A 19,533-nucleotide genomic window follows, 5' to 3' on the forward strand; every position below is an offset into this window, starting at 1 on the left:
GCAATTCAAAAGTATGCAAACGCAAGTAGATACATAAGTACCACTTCGGTGAGAAGGTAACAGTGTTCTGTGCACCTTTGAGTATAATCATGCTGGCCACATGACCATGGAAGTATCTTCAGACAATTCTGGCTCCCTTGGCTAAGAAATGGAGATGAACACTGCTTCCTAGAGTCAGACATGAATGGACGGGGAAACCTTTACCTTTTATCTATAAATGAAATCATATTTAAACAATGATCCAGTGAAAACATTAAGCACAGTCTGTTTAAATAGAGGTTAGTGAAGTTACTTGGTCTGCAACTAGTCCAGCATTAGCACCCAGAACTTCTTGAGAAGCAACCAGCATTGCTTAGCCTGCTAGTACTTCCTTGGAATCAGCTGTGCCTCAACAAGAAGAGTGCTATAACCAAATTCACCCCAATTGGGCTTTCAAGATCCCCTTGCAATTAGCAAAAATTGTGCTAGAGAGAATGTCCAGTTTGCATTGCTCCTTGTAGTGTTGATAATTATTTTGATACTAGCTGGTAACCCTGCATTGCCCAGGTATTTAGGGAAAATGTCCAGACCAAACATAATTTCTAATGTTGAATTTTCCCCTCTACCAGAGACAGCAGCCTTGTGGAGTACTGTGAAGCCGTTACCAAGGCAACTCCACTGCGTTGTACGGTAGAATCCATTTAAAGGCACAACAGGGTGTTTCTTAACAGAACCCACACCCCGAGCAGTGTTAGGGGTGTCTTATCCCCACAGTATTTTTCTCCAGAGAGTAAGTAATCTGTGTACCAAGTTTGGTAGAAATTGCTTGAGGTGTTCCAGAGTTATGCTGGAACATACATACCTACAGCCTTTTATTTTTATTTAAATAAATATAAATATAGAATAGAATATATAGAAGAAGAAATAGAAAATAGGTAGAATAGATGGATATATAGGTGGATAAATAGATGGATAGATAGATGGATGGATAGATAGATAGATGATAGATAGATAGATAGATAGATAGAAAGAAAGAAAGAAAGAAAGAAAGAAAGAAAGAAAGAAAGAACATATACATTTATATATTGTTTTTCTTCAAAAGCTGAGTGTTGCATGATTCCCCTTCACCACTTTAACTTCACGGCATCTCTGTAGATTCAGCTGAATGGCCTGAGCTAATTCAGAAGTCATTATGGCCAAGCAGAAGTTTTAATTTGGCTCTCCCAAGTTTTAGTCCAGCACTGTTTCTCAGTATAAATTTATTTCAAAGGTGGAGATGTTAGTATTTATTTGAAGTTATTGATGACATGATGTCCAGTGGGAGGGATGGAGGTGAAGCCCTCATTGGGGTAAACAGCATCTTTATTTCAAAAAAGCTTTCTAAGTATCCTTTATATCCAAATACTGGCTTCTAGTTCAGTCATATTCCAATGTGGAATATGAAAATTGTTTAATCCCACCTCCATATTATACCTTATCTATTATTTTGCAAGGAAGAAGGTATCTTCTGGAAATGTAGGTTGAAGCATCATATTTCATTTTTTTGTGAAGAGGATGGAACTCGTGGAAATGGCTAAATTAACTTCTTTGATCAGAGGGGGGGGAAACTACATTTGTGGCTGACTGAAAACCCTTTATAGGTGGTCCTTGATTTACAACCATTCATTTAATGATTGTCTGAAGTTACAATGGGGATGAAAAATGCGACTTACAACCAGTCCCCACACATACGACCATTAAAATCTCCCCTTTCCCATGGCCATGTGATAAAAATTAAGGCCCTTGGCAATTGTGGGTGCAATTCACTTAATGACTACATTGCTTAGTGACAGAAGTTCCAATCCTAGTTTGTTTGTAAGTTAAGGACAGCTTGTATAGACTTTCTATATGAAATGGAAAAAATGCGCTTATAATTTGTGATTTTGATGATTAGTAAATAAATGAATAGAAAAAAGTGAGCTTATTTTTGCAGTCATAGGGTAAGAGATAGTTTTGCAATTGTACTATATGTGCTGCAAAAGAAATCAGAAGCTTCTTCCTATTTCTTTTTATTCTTTTTTGTGTGCTTTTTTTTCTTTTTCTTCTTTTTCTTTTTATTAGTTTATGTTAGATTTTATGTTTCCTGCAAAATGTTTAGTAAAACAAAATATTAAAAAAAGAAACGTCATCTTTCCTACACATATGACAGAAGAAAACTTTCATTTTAACAGATTCCTCACTGGTAGTTGTGTACAAGCCAGTACTTATGGTTTAAAAGAAAGAGTTACGTGTCTCAACTTTCAGTCCTGGGAATTGTATAAAAAAATAATAATACATTAAAACCATAACCGCAGGTTTATTCATAATGAAAGATGGGAATCAGTGAAAGTAAAATTAAATTCTGATTATTCTTGACTCTATTTGTGAAGAAGAATGGAGCAATTTTTAATATTCCTACTTGTATATGCAATATCAATATATTATTTGATGTTAAAGGTGAAACCAGCCACACAGAACTCTTAATTGAAGAAGAAAGATGTAGAAACTATCAGAATGAATAGTTCAATTAAAAGATACACACACACACACGCATATTTTTTTTTACTTAAATTACATCATATTTTTATTCTGTCAGTAGAAAGAAAAGAGGAGAAGGAAGCCTATTTGCTTGAACTCTAGTTCTAGTACATAACATTCTAACAAAACATGAAACAAAATAAATAATTAAGCTCAAATATTTTGCTATCAGAAATGATAACTTTCAAACCTGTGGGCTAAATATTGTAAGCTTTCTGTAAGGATGTCCTACATCTTTAAAAACTGAGCAGCAGATTATGAATTTGCTTATGAAACACTGCATCCCCCCCCCCCCCCCGGAAGATGTAGCACTAATGCAATAAAGCATGAACTGCCATAACGTGTGCATGAAGAAAGAATTCATTTCATGAATTGCCAAGGCTGTCCTTGGAGTGGAATAAGAATGAAAACATTGCACAAGATGAATAGAAATACAAAAAAATGTTCACATGTTCTGAAAAAATGTGCACATGTTCTGAAAAAAATATTAATTTGGTTAATAAGGAAATAAATATTTTTACAAGTCTGGTGCTGGACCTTGATAGGAAAAATAACTATTTGGGGCATAAATAAAGCAACGACTGCTTTGCATGCAAAATAATTCATCTGAATCATTTTTATTTTCTTATATAGAATGCATAGATTTCATCCCCGTATTTGTCTACAATCTCCTCTTTTTTTTTGACTTTAGGAACACTTGTTCTATTCCCAATTGAAAATTATTTATAATTTACATTCTTTAATTTAGTGTGACCTCTATCTTATTCTGTAGAGTTACAAATATTTATTAAGATCAGTTGCAAAATATATTAAACAACAAGGGATGATTTGTGCTCTGAAGCCAGTGTAAAACCTTTCGTTAACAAACGGATCATGAACTAGCTCCCACAAGTAAAACCTATAATAAAGGACAATAAGAGGAAATAAATGAATTCATTTATTGACTTTGCAGAGGAACAAACTAACTCACAGATTATTTAGTTTTCATATACAACAGCTTAAAATAGTTTACTGATAGTGCAGAAATTCAGATTGCTGCCTTTAAATATGTGATCACAATTTGTATCATCCTCGCCCCTCCCTGTGAGTACATCTGTACATTCTGCTTGATCTGTTCCACAGTTGCCCGGGCATAAATCTACAGATCCATGAAATTTTGCTGCTCACCGATTTATTTATTTTTTTGGGTGGCATTTAGATCAGGGTCTTACCAAAATAGTTTGTTTCTGTTGAAGGTCTTCATCGCTTGATGGGCCTTGATAAATTGCTGACAAATTGAACGGTTTCGGGATATCTATTCTGAGCTCTCCTTGGCGAACAGCTATGTAGGGCCTCAAAGTATCAGCTGTCACTTTCTCAAGCCAATCGAGTAGCTTCTGGAGATATTGGAAGAATGTAGTGTACTTCTCAATTGTCAAGTCAATCAATCTTTTTGTCTCACTGATGAGTGTTCCATAAGAATTGGAAAGCTGCTCATATGACTCTTGCAACTTTGCCTGCACCTGTTGGTTTCGTTCGGCAGCTCTCTGTTTGGCTACTTTAGACCAATACTGGATCTTTTCATGTGCAGTTTTAGAAAGCTCAGCAAGTTTTTCTTGGTTCTCCAGAACTTCTTTTGCTTGGTCTGTCAGGTTTATCATCCAGTTAGCAGTATCGTTTATCCATTTGGTGTGCCACTCGAGTATAGTATTAAAAAAAGTCTTCAGCCAGTTGATCAGTTTTTCTTCCACTTCATAATATTTTACTGACCATCCAACAACACTTGGGTCAAAATATTCCTTCCTCAAATCTCTTATGCCGTGCAGAATGTCTTCTAACTTATTAGAAATGTCGGAGAAAGTATTCTGGATAATGTTTTCAATGCGAGGAGCGAAATATTTTATGTCACCTGCTACGCTCTTCAGGCCCTGTAAGAACTTCACAAGCAGTTGTTTTGTTTTCTCTCTCAGATCGTCATAGTTTTGAGCTTGTAAGTTTCTGATAAGCTCTTCTATCTTTTGGAAGACTTGCTGAATCCCTTCTTTTAGGTTTCTTAGATGTTGTGCAAAGTCAATCTCCCGGAGACCAACAAATATCTGACTAGCTTTCTTTTGTACATGGGTTAAAAATGTTTTGATTTCTGCAAGTACGTCACTGCCTTTGATTACCTCAGAGGAAGCTGGGATTTTAATTTCTGCTTTATTGACAAAGGCAACCAACGAATCAAAATATTCCTGCACTCTTGTAATGCACTGATCTACAGCTTTTGCTACTTTTTCAGTGATTTTCACATAAAGTTCTTCACCGGTGTGCCTCCCAGGAAGGCCTGGTACCTGGAATCTTGTTACCTTCAAAAACTCAATGGCGGAGTCAATGAGACGTTTGATTTGTTTATGGTATTCTACTATTGCATCCATTATGGCATCCCAAAATTGGGTTCTGATCTGGTCATAATCTATTTGGCTAGCTTGATCTGCAGCTTTGTTGTATAGCTTTTTGGATTGTGCCTTAATCTGTTCGTATTGTCCTGTGACCTGATTCGTTACTTCATGAAGCTGTTGTTCTAATTCACTGATGCTGTTTACTGTGTTCGTGTATGTGCTGTCAATATTTCTTCTCAGAGTAGTCTTCAGTTTTGAGGCAGCAGAGCTGATTTCCATGCCTGTATGTTCACGGTGGTACTTGTCAGCAGCACGGTACAAAGCATCGGCCATTTTAGGGACCTTCTCTTTTAAACCTTCAAGGAACTCTGGAACAGCATTTTCTTCCCAGTTGGTTTTGATTTGAATCAGTTCTGGATTTTTGAAGGATATTTCACTTTTTAAGATATCCTTTTCATTCCGAGGGTTAGACTGTAAATGCAAAATAAAATTTGTATGAAGGATTTTCTACTTTGTTACGGAACAAGACATTTACTCACTGTTGCATTAAATGAAATCAGTTATATTTTGGCTGGTTTTATAGTATCTTGAAAGAATTTGAAATGAAAAAGCACAGCATATAAAAATATAAGTAACGTGTCTACCTTGTTGGCACAAGCATTTCTTTTCAGAGCAATCATCCACCCATAATATGATGATTCCATTTATGAATTGATATAGAATTGTTAAAAATGTACCATTTTATAAAAAAGTACTCAAATGATTCAGTTTCTATCTGAAATCCTTGGCCAACACTTTGCGTTTAGATGTTATTTAAGATTTAATTTTAAATCCAGATAGCTAATGACAGATATGATGGTACTGATAATTAGCAGAATTGCAACAGAACAGAAGGGACAGAAGGTATCCTAGGATCTTTTATTTATTTATTTGTTAAATTTATTTGCCACCTCTCTGCCAAGAATGTTTTGAATGGATGGATCAGGCCTAATCAGTCCATGTTGCTTTAACATGTGCTGGTACTTGTTGTATCCCATTTCCCATTAATGAGTGTTAGGCTTTTTTTTAAAAAAATACTTAAACATTTCAGTTCACTGACAAACGCGCGCCCGACAAAAGTGCCCTGACAAAACCGCGGCGTGAAAACCGCGACGTCGAAATTGCGCCCACAACAGCGCACCAACAAATGCGCACCGACAAAAGCACGCCATCAACAAACAACGTGAAAACAAGGTAATAACCCTAACCCTAACCCTAACCCTAACCATAACCCTAACCCTAACCCTAACCATAACCCTAACCCTAACCATAACCATAACCCTTAACTTAACCCTAATTGCGCTTTTGTGGGCGCACATTTGTCGGTGCACTGTTGTGGGCGCGTTGTCGACGTCGCGGTTTTATCACCGCGGTTTTGTTGGCGCGCTTGTGTCGGGCGTGCATTTGTCAGGTCACGAAACATTTCTACTGGAAATTACAGATACTAGTTCTGTTTCTATTTTTCGGTCTTTTAAAGAAATGGTAATAACAAACTGAACTACACATCTGCTGTAGATGTATTACAAAAACCCTTAAGCACTGAATGGGGAAAAAAAGTGTTATGGCTACAGTGCTCATTCACTGAGTTCTGTTTAAAGAGATCTTGAACTGCACCACAATATCTCTCTTGTTCATATTAACCAAGGAGAGAAGCAACCTGGAACTAAAAAGAAATTTCTAAGGGTGACAGGATAGCAGTATTCCAATATGTGGGGATATGAAGAGGGTGTCAAGCTATTCTCCAAAGCACCTGAGGGCAGGACAAGAAACAATGGATGGAAATTAATCAAGGAAAGAACCAACCTAGAACCAAGGAGAAATTTCCTGACAGTTAGAATAATTAATCAGTGGAATAACTTGCCTTCAGAAATTGTGAATGCTCCAACACTGGAAGTTTTAAAGAAGGTATTGGACAACCATTTGTCTGAAATGGTATAGGGTTTCCTGCCTAAGTAGGGTGTTGGATTAGAAGATCTCCAACGTCCCTTCCAACTCTGTTATTCTATATTCTATTCTATATCTATTCTGTTTCTGTTTCTGTTTCTGAATCTTTATCTCTATTTGTATTATTTGCATTTGTATGAAATAGACCTGTAGTAGGATTGAGTAGTGCACTGTGCATAACTAATAAAAGTTGCACTGATGGCTACACTTCTTATCACTATCAATACTGATAGTCAGTATTGAGAATACTTAAGTATTCCTTAATTGGGTCAGTATTCAGGTATCTGAATGTTTAGCTTATACATATGTTTATAGGTGTATTTATACACATACACGTATACTGTACATGCACATCAACACAATATTATGCACTTATTCTTACTCAGTATGCCTTTTGAATTAATCAGTCTCTATATGCCAACTAAATGATAGCAATTGAATACATACGGGGAACAACATTAACATTTTACTGGCCTCTAACTAATTGTGGAGGTTCTGACAGGGCTGTTGATTAAGGGGACATTTGATTAAGGGAGCATTTCAGAATAAATTAAAGGAAATAATAGATTAACATTCCCTTTCATCTTTCTACTTTAGTGCCTGAACGTTGGACTTCGCCATGCTGAAAAAAATGTCTTTGTGTAAGGAGGGACAAATCAAAGCTGCAGCTAAGAGCAAATTAGTGGGGGTTTTAATGACAGTAACCAGATGTAGGTCCCACTGAAGTCAGTCCAACTTGGTCAGGATAAAACTGAAGGTCATTTGAACTATGCAGCATAGTCTTAATTTTAATCTTGCCTACCTGAGGTTGGTAGGCAATCTTGCTGTTGAGAACACTGGAGTCCAGACTGATAAGAATACGAAGAGTACCAGCTGAAGGAGATGATATCAATGTAGAAACGCTTGAATCATCTCGCTGGAAGCGCATTTGGACATCTGTGAAAGTTGGACTGGTGATGTCCAGGGATGCTGTGTCCCGAATAAGTCTAAAAGAGACACAAAGTAATCACAGGATAAGTTAATTACTCATTAATGCAAAGTAGCATTTTTTTTTTTTTAAAAATAGCCTATTATACAGGTTGTTCTCAATTTGCAACAGTTCATACAGTGGACCGTTGAAAGTTAAAAAAACTGTGAATTATGAGCGTTTTTCACCGTTATGACCTTTGCAGCATCCCCATGATCATGTGATCAAAACTCAGGTTCTTGGCCACTGGTTCATACTTACGACTGTTGCTGTGTCCCAAGGTCATGCGATTCCCTTTTGTGACCGTTTCACAAGCAAAGTCAATGTGGAGGGCACTTAACAACCAGGTTACTAACTTATTAACTGCGGTGATACACTTAACAACCGTGGCAAGAAAAACTGTGAAATGGGGCAAAGCTCATTTAATAAATGCCTCACTTAACAACAGAAGTTTGGGGCTCAAGCGTGGTCGTAAAGTCTAACTGCAAATGGTTGAATTACTCTACTGAATCATTAAATGGTATGACCTTGAATTGATATGATGGAAAGAATAATTTAAAAAGTCAACATGGCACAGTATTTCAAACAGCCGTACTTGAAACTCTGTGATTCTATCAAAGAGAGTTAAAAGGAAAATGTTGGTGGTGTTCTATAAAATAAATGATATTGTAGGCCAAATCCAATTCCACTGGGAAAGAAGCCTGCTAAATATTATCATTACCAGTCATAAATATAACCCTGTCTTTAATACACAGGTAGTCTTCGATTTACAACATTTTGCTTAGTGACTCTTCAAAGTTAAAACGACACTGAAAAGTGACTTATGGCCATTTTTCACACTCATGACCATTGCAGCATCCCTGTGGTCATGTGATCAAAATTGGGATGATAGGCAATTGGTTCATATTTATGGTGGTTGCGGTCCAGGGGTCATGTGAACAGCTTTTGCAATCTTCTGTCGAACAAAAATCAGTGGAGAAGCCAGATAATGCTTACGGAGTAAGGTGTACAGTCTCCCTTACATAACACTGCTCAATCAGAGGTGGGTTGCTCCCGGTTGAACCCAGATTGGGCGAACTGGTAGTGGTGACGGTGGGAGGCTCCGCCCACCTGCCCGGATGCTTCTGCTCATGCGTAGAAGCGTTGTGTGCGCGAGCGAACCGGTAGTAAAAATATTGGAAACCCACCACTGTGCTCAATGGATCCCTATTTATGGTGTATAGTTTCATCTATAGCAGTGGTGGGATTCAGCCACTTCGCACCTATTCGGGAGAACTGGTTGATAACTTTCTAAGTAGTTCAGAGAACCGATTGTTGGAAGAAATCTCCTTTTGTTTTTTCCCACTTTACAGGGCTAATCCTATAAGGAAGGCAGGAAGGAAACATTCTAGTTGTTGTTTCTAGCCTAATCTTTATTGACCTGCTTACAGAAACTGCCTCTCCGGTTAACCCTTATTACATTGTAACAGCTAAGGTGAAGCGTCCATCGACCTGAGTGACCTTGAGTTGGCCACGCCCACCCAGTCACATGACCACCAAGCCCCACCTACCCAGATGGTCATTAGGGCAGAGAACCGGTTGTTAAATTATTTGAATCCCACCACTGATCTATAGGCTTTTTAACAAAGAGAATATATTTAGGATATAATCTAAAGCAATCCCCAGGATCAAAGGTTTATTCTTCCAGGTTTTTGGGCTTGTGCTGGAACCCATCCTCTGAGAACTTCATTATCTCCAGAATATGTCCACTGTTTATATGCCTGCATTATATTTATATGGTGCCTGGTTGTAGCTTTTAATTATTAATTAGGAGGTTGATGGCTGGCCATTAAGTCATTAATTATTGTTTCCTTAAGCTGCACATGGTCCCTAATAGCAATAGCAATAGCAGTTAGACTTATATACCGCTTCATAGGGCTTTCAGCCCTCTCTAAGCGGTTTACAGAGTCAGCATATTGCCCCCAACAACAATCTGGGTCCTCATTTTACCCACCTCAGAAGGATGGAAGGCTGAGTCAACCCTGAGCTGGTGAGATTTGAACAGCTGAACTGCAGAACTGCAGTCAGCTGAAGTAGCCTGCAGTGCTGCATTTAACCACTGCGCCACCTCGGCTGCTAGTAAATCAGCATTCCTCTTGACAGACAAGGGGCCTGTTTCCCAGGCTTCAGTCATTTCTGTTCAAGAAATGTACACAGCAAGCACATTCTCTGACTCAGATTTTGATCCTGTAACATTGTCTTTGGACATGTATATTTGCCTTCACTTTGCGAGAGTATATTTACCTGTCACCTTCTACAATGTAGACACCTTTATATTTTCCACTTAGGTCAGGATGAGCTAAATCATACTGTGTATTTAGTGTGAAACGGTTGCCTTCATATTTGTAGGTGGATGTACCTAGAAAGGAAAGGTTTTATATGGGTGAAATCACATTTCACAAATTTAGGATACATAGACTGACTTTTGCACAGTGTCCTTGAGATATATGTGGTTTTTTTTACCTTCAATTAATAGAATATTTCAAATTGTTAATTCATTAGTTCTAAAGTAGCTGTTATAACAACATGCAGACAGCAAAACTGGTGTCATGAATACAGGTTTAATCATTACTTCTCTGGTCTAATCTCTTTTCACCCATATATAAAATCCAGATGGATTTCAATATCCATCAATGGATATCCATCAATATTTTCAATGTTAAAATATTCATGACTGGAAGAGACATGGGAACAAGGTCAGCCAATGAATAGGCCTAGCAACTAAGTCAGCCAATGGAAGCTTCAACAGATCTCACTCTGTGCAGAGAATTAAGCTTGGAGTCTGGGCATGGCTTAGCTGAGAATTAAAACTAATGCAGTTGGCTGCTCTGAGAAGTAAAAAAACAGTCTGTCTGGGCTTGTCTGCTGAAATGAAACTAGCTACTTGTGTTTGCCTGCAACTCTTCTGCCTTGTGTTTACTTGAAAGACCCACCTGTTGGTATTGTACATTTATCCATCTATTATGTATATAAAGAAGTTAATGAATCCAGCTGAATCAGTTATCTTTGTGTGCCTTCTGGATTTGAATTTATGCAACAAACTCTGAAACTCCCCACCCAAAAAAAACCCATTACTCTGCCTCATCTTACCTATGTTACATTTTAAAGGAGCAGAAGTTCCTTCAAATCATCTGTCTTCAATTCCAATCAATTATATCTAATTCAAAATAATCTAGAATATACTTACCATCAAAATCGTATTCCAGAAACTGCAGCGGTGAATTTGCAGTAAAGTCAATGGAATGTTCGAAGGCTTCCTTGGTGTTCTTCACAGCTGTGTTCCAGGTAGCAGTGTACAATGGGGAAGCGACCTTGACAGAGCTAGACAAAGCTCCAAATTTGGGGAAGTAAATTCCAGCAGGTAAAGAAAATGTGAAAGCTGGTATTTCAATCTGCTGTTGAGGGATTGTAATTGTAGGCAAATCAAAATCAGCTATCTTGTTGATTGCAGCATTCAGATCCAGATTTAGGTTGCCAAGATAAAGTGTCTTTGGAAGAGTAAATTGGGGCATTGTTACATGGTACTTGGGAACAGTCAACTCAAAGTATGGGATTTTATTTTGTTCCAGATTATTGTATTTGGTTACTACATTAACTTGGGGAAATTGTACTTTCGGTAGCAGAGGAAGGTTGATATCAAATGATGAACTTTCCAACTTTTCAGGGATTTTGAACTCACGTTGGACAATGGAGTAAGATGGATTGTCAAGACCGTTTGCTTGAATTTCAGGAATCATGATTGTAAAGCCATCTGCCAGTCGATTGACATTTATAGGGAAAAAATACCCATCTTCATTTTTTGTGTATACTATTTTTGTAGATGCATTTAGGTATTGCTTCTCTTCAGGTCTAGTGGTCAGATCTAATTTTAAGATGTCCCATAAACTCCTTTCATAAATTGGCACTATAACTTTTCTGAGGAAATGGATACGTCCTCCCCAAGATGCTGACAAGTCAACTTGAGCTTCTACATTATCATTTGCTAACTCCAAGCCATGTCCAAGGAAAAAATTAAGGATTTGGCCTTCACTCTTCCAGCTAATTTTTTGATTTCCATTATTAACAGTCAGTGAAAATGCTTGATTAACAGAAGTCTCATCAAAGAGATTATTTGGTTGGGCAACTTGTATCTGAAGGCCTGCTGACACAATACCAGGAGCTAGTTCCAGAGTTACTTTGCAGATCTGATTTCCTCTAGTTCGAAGTAATGGGAAATAATTTAGATAGTTTTCTCCACTATGGTCCCATAAAGCATAAATACGATCGGTAGATGCTTCGATGGCAACATTTTCTTTTGCATCAAAATTCCAGAAGTCCGCAGAATTTGAACTGGTCTCAAACTTCATACCTGATCGAATACCTTTAGAATTCAAATAAGTATTTGCTTCATGAACCAACTTCCCAGAAAATGATTTTCCTTCATAAAATTTACCATTGATAAAACCATTGGTTAATGTATCAGCCGATATATAAGATATAAAACTTTCTAGTTTAGCTTCGTGGACAACTGCTGCTTTAGTATTGACATAATTGTTATCAATATCATAATCTATATTTATTTTTGAAGATATTATCAGTATTGCTTTGGCATTTCCTTTAAGCTCCTGTCCATAATTTACTTTCAAGCCCGGTACGGTAATCTTTGCTGTAGTTACCACTGAAGCTTCTATGTTTTTCTTTGTGAAACTGATAGTGCTGTCATGATTTCCTCCTATGAATTGGTTTCTCAGGGATAATGCAGTTGCTAGTTTCAGACCTCTCTTCCTTGTGATGCTTGTGGTCCCAGCCAACTGATATTGTAGGGCATCAATCACAGAAGTGGAGGAGGAACTCAATCGGGCAATAATATCAGATTGGTTAAAAAAGCCAGCGTTTGTATTCAGGGTAATCATGCTAGATTTAAATGAGAAATCATAGGTAATATTTCCAAAGGCTGGGATAGAGATCTGGTTTGGCAGAGGGCTTACTCGATAATTGGGAAGCTTCAGTGTTCTCAGGCCTTGGGGAATATGAAGAACTGGCAGCTCCAGTGATGGAAGGACAACGGTATATGATGGCATTGAAAACCCGACAAATGGAACAGTGAAAACTGGAGTCCTCATTTCTTTTGGAAGCACATAGCCAAAAGTTGGGAGTTCTGCTGTAAAAGAAGAGACTTCAATATTAAGCACAGGAATGGTGTAGCTCGGAATCCTGAAGATTTGTGGGCTTTGGTTTACTGAAGTATCCACTTTGTATTTGTCAAACTTGACCTTGGCTTGGTTGTAGGAGTCTGTCAGAAATGCTAAAGTATGGTCTCTATTTCTTTCAAAATGTTTGTTGAAGTTCACGATGTAATAATTGAGTGTTTTGTGCACCCCATCTAAAGGAATTGGAAACGAGTGTACATCTTTGTTCTTCTTGTACTGAAGTTTTACATTTAAATCAAATGATTGTTTTGGAGTTTTCAGTAGCCTTTTCAGCCCCGTTTCTTCCCACAGAGAGTATTCTTGCACTTGGGGTATCCTGACACCAATGTAGGGAACAGATTGTTCAGGAAATGAAATAGGGATATTTAGGAATTCCAAGTTAGCATCACCATTCATGGATACAATAGCTTCAGTACTATCTTCATTATTACCAGCAGACAAGTTATGAGTGTATCTATATTGGTTAAATCTTCCCTCAGCTACCCAGCTAACTTGCTGAGTGGAAGGACTGAGCACCAAGCTGTAGGCATTTACAGACTCAATTTTTCCAACTACTTTGAATGGGAAGCTAACTTTCACATTCACATTGTTATTAGCTGATGCTTTAATTTCAAATGGTTGTATTGAAAAGGACACACCATTATTTATTGTCCCGGAGATGCGCCCCGTCACCTTAGCATTGTGTGTAGCAGACAGTTCCATTTTCAGCTGTACGAGGTTCCCTGCGCCTTGCACATTTAAAACACTCTGCCCAAGTTGCGGAGACTCAATTGTAGACTCCACCTGAAGCTTTGAAGAACTTGGCAAGTTGTATTCATACACCGCTCTTTGGTTGACCCTTAGGTATTTGGCACTTATCCTGTTTTCTGCTACAAATGCAGCTATGGATCTCTGTATGGTGAAACTGACTTTTGATTCGTGGGTTCCTTCATCAGAGTAGTCACGAGCAGTCCATTTCCAATTCCCTTTACCAGTGGAAGTAGCTGAAATGTGTCCAGCTTCCAATGCTGTTTTTATTTCATTGCTTAATTCAGCTTGGCTAGTGAACTGGGCGCTTGGAATGTTGAGCCTATGTGTATAAAGCGTCTTGCTGTCCATGGAAATAATCTTGTTCAGGTTGACTGTTAATTTGTTATGCAGTTCTATAGCATTACGTGTAGTCTGGAAGCTGGCTGTTGTTTCAGCATTTCCTTGAACGGATGTTGTCAAAAATACGACTTCACTTCCGTGATCGGCTTTAAGGTACAAGTTGGTGAACTTCAGGTTTTCTTTTAGGATTAACTTTTTCATCTCAGGTGCCAAAAGGTGAGTATTTGCAGTTAGGGTGAAAGCAAGGAAGTCGATTTTGGATACCGCTATAGCCGAAAGAGAGGCTACAAATTCTGGGCTGTGGGCATCTGCTGTTACATTCTGAAAACCAGCATTAGTAGTAAGCGTAAAGAAGGGAGAAGCAATTCTATAAGTACCAGACAGCTTTCCAAATGTAGGGATAGTTACAGTATGTGGTATACGTGGTAACTGGAATTCCGGAATTGTTATATCTGGAAATTGAAATTCATTCAAGTTCAGCTTTGGAATCAATAATTCGGGTACTTGTAACTGGGGCAAATTCATTTCAGGTAAAGAAAAGTCTGAAAAATAAAGATCCTTGATTTTCATCTCTTGAAAGTATGTATCAGTTGCTGGCAGCTGAAAGTCGCTTGTCATTAATTGATCTATTATCCTCACGATCTTCACTTTCATTTCATTAAAATCAATTGTATAGGAGGGAACTTTAATAATGTTTAGAATGACAAATGCAGGAGTAGTAAATCTAGCTGGGATTCTGATTTCATTTAATCTCTTGAAATTTATCTGATAAGAAGGCACACGAAGGTCTGTTAGTGGAACAATAAAATCTGGGGTTTGAAATGTTGCATCCTTTAAGGCTCGGAGACTAACTTCAAAAGTTGGTATGTTGATTATGCCTAGCTTGATTGCAGGAACAATAAACCCAGTTTCAACGAACTGGTTCAGACGGTCAGCCATATTTTTTGCATTGTATTTCTCTGCTAAAACACTAATCTTCTTTGCAGTAATGTCCCATTTGTCAACTAGATAGGAGACTACGGTCCTGTATAGCTGGCTTGCTTTTTGAAGGATTCTTTGGCATTCTGTTGGAATGTCCATTTGGTAAATTCTTTTGCGTGCATCTTCCAGGAAATCATAGATCTTACTTTTCAGTTCCTCTATTGCTGTAGAGCTTAGAAGATCATTGAACCAGTTCACTGTTGCAGCAAGTCTACTATCTTTCCATTTCTCAATATATTGGGAAATCACAGCATGGACATCTTTGATGTATTGTTTTGCGGCTTCCAATTTTTGTGGCAGCTCCAAAGCTTTAATTTCGTCATTGATTTTTTGAGTTGCTTGCCGAATTTTATTGTTTGTTTCGTCTACAAATTTGTTGTAATCAAAGGACTTCAGCTTCTTTATTGCAGAGTCAAGGAAGTCATTGATACCATCAACTAGCTTTTTATAGTCAAATGTTTGGAGATTCTTAATTGCATCATCGATAAACTTCAAAATTTGATTGAAGAATGGTTTTAGGTCAATTTTTTTCAATGTGATGGCTAACTGCTGAACTGTTTCTGAGATTTTCTGTTGTTTATATAATTCTACCACCTTATCCATTAGAACCTTGGCCTGCTCGTCAATATTATACTTTTCAATAAGTTTATGCATGTGGACTGTGAATGCATTGATCTTCTCAGATATCTCATAATCTTCCATAAAATTTAGAAGGATGTCTTTGATTTTTCTAAGGAGTTGGTCTATTTTTTCAAATGGAAATTGTACTTTTAACTTTCCTATAAGCATTTCGACATCAATTGTTTTTATTTGCTGCTTCAAAGTTTCTGCAATACGTTGGGCATCGAAATTCTGAATCTGATTCTTCAGTTGATCAAGTTTTTCTTGTATCTGAGCTCTGATTTTGTACGTGTCATCCACATTTTGAGCCCAAGCAGCAGCGTTGTTTCTTATTTGGCTAGGGTCATACTCAGACATATAAGACTGGAGTTGCTGAATTGTGTTGATCATTGTCACACTGATTTCATATTGCTTATCTAGAACTTTTATTTTTTCAACAATTGTCTCGATAAGTTGCATGATAGCTGGTCTTAAGTCAAAATTCTCCTTCACATACTTTTCAGTTTCAGTCAGAAATACTTGCAGCTTAGTCAAAACATTTAGCAGATTAGCTCTAGCATTTTCCAATGTGCTTTGAAGGTCTTCAATTGTTATGCTATAATCTTTTGTGAAAGCATCCAGATTCTCTTTCAATTTATTCACCTTACTTTCCAAATCGAAAGAGTTCACATAGTCATTCATTTGCTGGGGAAACCTATCTAATGCTGTTTTGTATTTTCTCATAAGCTGGTCTATATTTATGCTCTTTAGATTCTTCTGAATGGACTTCATTGCAGTTAAGATGGAATGTCTGAATTGCTCATAATATGCCGGAAGTCTTTCCAAGAAAGGTAGATTGATGACATGCACATCTGCATTTTTATCATATTTGAGAGAAAGAGAGAGGCCAAATTCTTGAGGCTCGGCTATATTTTCTCTTAAACCCAGGGTATCTATTAGATTAAGTCTTTCATCATTTGTGAATGGTATCTTCATAGGAAAGTCTAGTACAGAAAGATCAGCTAAAGTTTGTCCAGTCAACTCCACACCAATATTTTCAGCATTGTTAAACACATTAAAGTCTTGGGTATATACATGGCTATTCAGCTGACTCTTCGTTTTCCAAGCACTGCTTTGTTCAGATGGAGTTAAAACAACAGTGACTTTGCTATCTAATCCAGTGTTGTATCTTCCCCTAGAATTGGTGATGTGGTTGGTTGATCCCTGGTAATCATGGGAAAAGACAAACGCAAGAGGTTCTGCTTTTAGCAGGAATTTGCTATACAACCGCCCAGACTGTTCTCCCCAAAGTGCCAAGCGTCCGTCTCCATTAGTATGCATATCCAAAGTGACAGTAAAGGGGACAGCCGCAGACCGTATTTCATTAGAAAAGGTTAAGAATTTGGAATCACAGTTTGTGTTGACAACGATTGTAGAAGAGAGTCCTGCGACGTTCAAGTTAACTTTATGGGTAAGCGCTGCGCCTTGGATGCTTGCAGCTGTGTCCGTCTTCATATGTGCAGTCAGATCTCCATATGTAAAGATATAGGTATGCTTTATCTCATTGCCTCTATAAGCACCTTTAATATTACCATCCAGATTTACCTTGAAGAACTCAAGCTGCAAGCGGGCTTTGTTGTTTACAATGGCACTGCTGTATTTCAAATCATTGTTCAAGTTGGCTGTGATCGAAGAGGGCTGTAGCTGCAGGTCCACATGATGTTTGTGGGATATGTCTGGGTTAATAGTGTGGTCCAAATTGGAAACGTACGTCAAGGACAACCCTACGGTGTTCAGCTCATGGGTGTGCTCAAACTTCATTTGTTTGTAGGATCCTGTCAAACTGTTTGAAAATCGGAGTTCTCCATTCTTTACTCGGAAGTTCAGAATATTTTTGCTGTCCATATCCAAAATGCTCCCTTGATATGTGCTCAACAGTGCTATTTCTGTGAGGGCTAGTTTCCCATCCAAACTGAATCTTGCATTGTGTATCCCTGATCTTCCATTGGTGTCAATCTTCAGAGAAGCACCAGAACTGCCAATTCGTGCATTCACTTCATTCTGGAAGACCAGTAAGGAAAGCTGCAATTTTGTTGTTGCACTGCTCACCAATCCATCTTGCTTAATACTTAGAGCAGACTTATGTTCGGCTTTGTTCCTTTTGTTTTCCAATGACAAATCACTGATGAGTTCAAGGCCTTGGTTATTAACAGAGCCTGATATCAGGGCATAATATACATTTTCAAAGTAAGTGGTCTTTAATTCGGAATGAAGGATAGCCTGTTGCTTGTCTAAAGTTAATTCAAACTTGTTGTTTGTTTCAAAGTTTGGATAGGCTCCCTTTGCCTGTGATGACAGTTTCAGCTGGTTGTTTTGATACTTTAAGGAAGCCTCATTAGTCAGAATGAAATTCTGTATGTTTGTGGTAGAGGAGAGACTCCATGCATCCGCTGTAATTTTTTGGTTCATTTGGTTAGTAGCCACGAACAAGGAAGAATCAAAAGTCAGGGATGAATCCCATACCAAGTCAAGATTGTTCTTATTAGAGATGATAGATTGTGAGTATTCGGTTTTGGCAAAAATTGTAGCAACCTTCCATTGCCCTTCTAGTTTGGTAAAAACAACACGTGACTGGTCATTCTCAGTGGAATCATGATTGACAGACAAGGCAAACATAACTCCGACGGGGCTGGAAGTCTCCAATGTCATGATATTTTTGACGGTGGGATTGAGTCCATATTGGTTGACCCTGCTGAATTTAAAATTGGAATTGAGGAGGCTGTGACGGAGTGAGTTTTCATAATCATAGGTAAGTCCATTTCCGTCATAACTTGCTTCTCCCCCACCTGAAATAAAATGGGGGGAAAAACATTAGTAACTTTAAGGTGCCAAGTAGCTTGAACTATTGTGATGTTTAAATGCTTATTCATCTCTCCTCATTCATCATTCATGAATTATGTAATTCAGATGTTTAAAATGCTTGTATACTTAAAAGTAAGCCATGCTGTGTTTAATGGGACCTTGCTCTGATTAACTGTGGGCAGAGACCGACTTGAATAGGACTAATTTTTTTTTCCTTCCTAGTGTCAAAGGCGATGCAGTTTATTTGGCAAAATTTTCAGATGTGGTTTCAAATTGTCCTTTTTCTAAAGCTCAGAAGTAATGGCTGACCAAACATTACCCAGCTGCCTTTTGTCTCTAAGGGAGGTTTAGAACTTGGGCTTCCCTGCTCCAAGTCCAGCACCTTAACCATTAGACCAAAACTAGGTTGCTGAGTGGGATTTATAACAGATTATAGTTATAATAGATTATTTGGGCATTATTCTTTTTTTTAAAAAGGCATGCAAGGATTGCTTAAAAGTTTCACTGAAAACTTAACAATAATGTTAATTTAATTCAATGTCTGAACCCAGTTATAATTTGTTTGACATTTTAGCATGTGGGACTGATATGGGTGTTAGCTGTAGCAAATTACTTTTTTTTTGTCAATTACAAGGCCTACTTGAGGCTTATATGGTAACATGAACTATATGATTATTCTCAACTTGCTTCCATTTAGATCAGGGGTGCCAAACTCATGGCCCACGGGCAGGCTGCGTCATGCACTGGCTACGCCTACCCTCCTTTTAGCGAAGGGGGAAAAAGCCATGGTATGTCACGTGACAATGTGACGCCGCGAGTTCGACACCCTGATTTAGATTTATTAGATTACTGCTGCCAAATTCTTCTGAGAATTTTTATATCAGAATAAAATATTTTATTCTTTATACTGTTTTCATTCTTCCCTTAA

At 37.9% G+C, this 19,533-nt stretch overlaps 1 protein-coding gene across 1 annotated transcript in view; it reads right to left on the reverse strand.

The window, feature by feature from the left end:
- Positions 1 to 3,454: 3,454 nt before the first annotated feature.
- APOB (apolipoprotein B) overlaps positions 3,455 to 19,533 on the reverse strand; it is a 51,452-nt gene continuing 35,373 nt past the window's right edge. Inside the window, exons 25-28 of the mRNA XM_032214224.1 lie at positions 11,072 to 18,589; positions 10,129 to 10,243; positions 7,681 to 7,864; positions 3,455 to 5,366 (exon numbers count right to left, since the gene is read on the reverse strand). Coding sequence (XP_032070115.1) covers positions 3,735 to 5,366; positions 7,681 to 7,864; positions 10,129 to 10,243; positions 11,072 to 18,589 — 9,449 coding nt within the window. The 3' untranslated portion in view covers positions 3,455 to 3,734. The remainder of the gene's footprint in view (positions 5,367 to 7,680; positions 7,865 to 10,128; positions 10,244 to 11,071; positions 18,590 to 19,533) is intronic.

Source organism: Thamnophis elegans, chromosome 3 (genome assembly GCF_009769535.1).
Source record: "Thamnophis elegans isolate rThaEle1 chromosome 3, rThaEle1.pri, whole genome shotgun sequence".
Classification (NCBI taxonomy): Eukaryota; Metazoa; Chordata; class Lepidosauria; order Squamata; family Colubridae; genus Thamnophis; species Thamnophis elegans.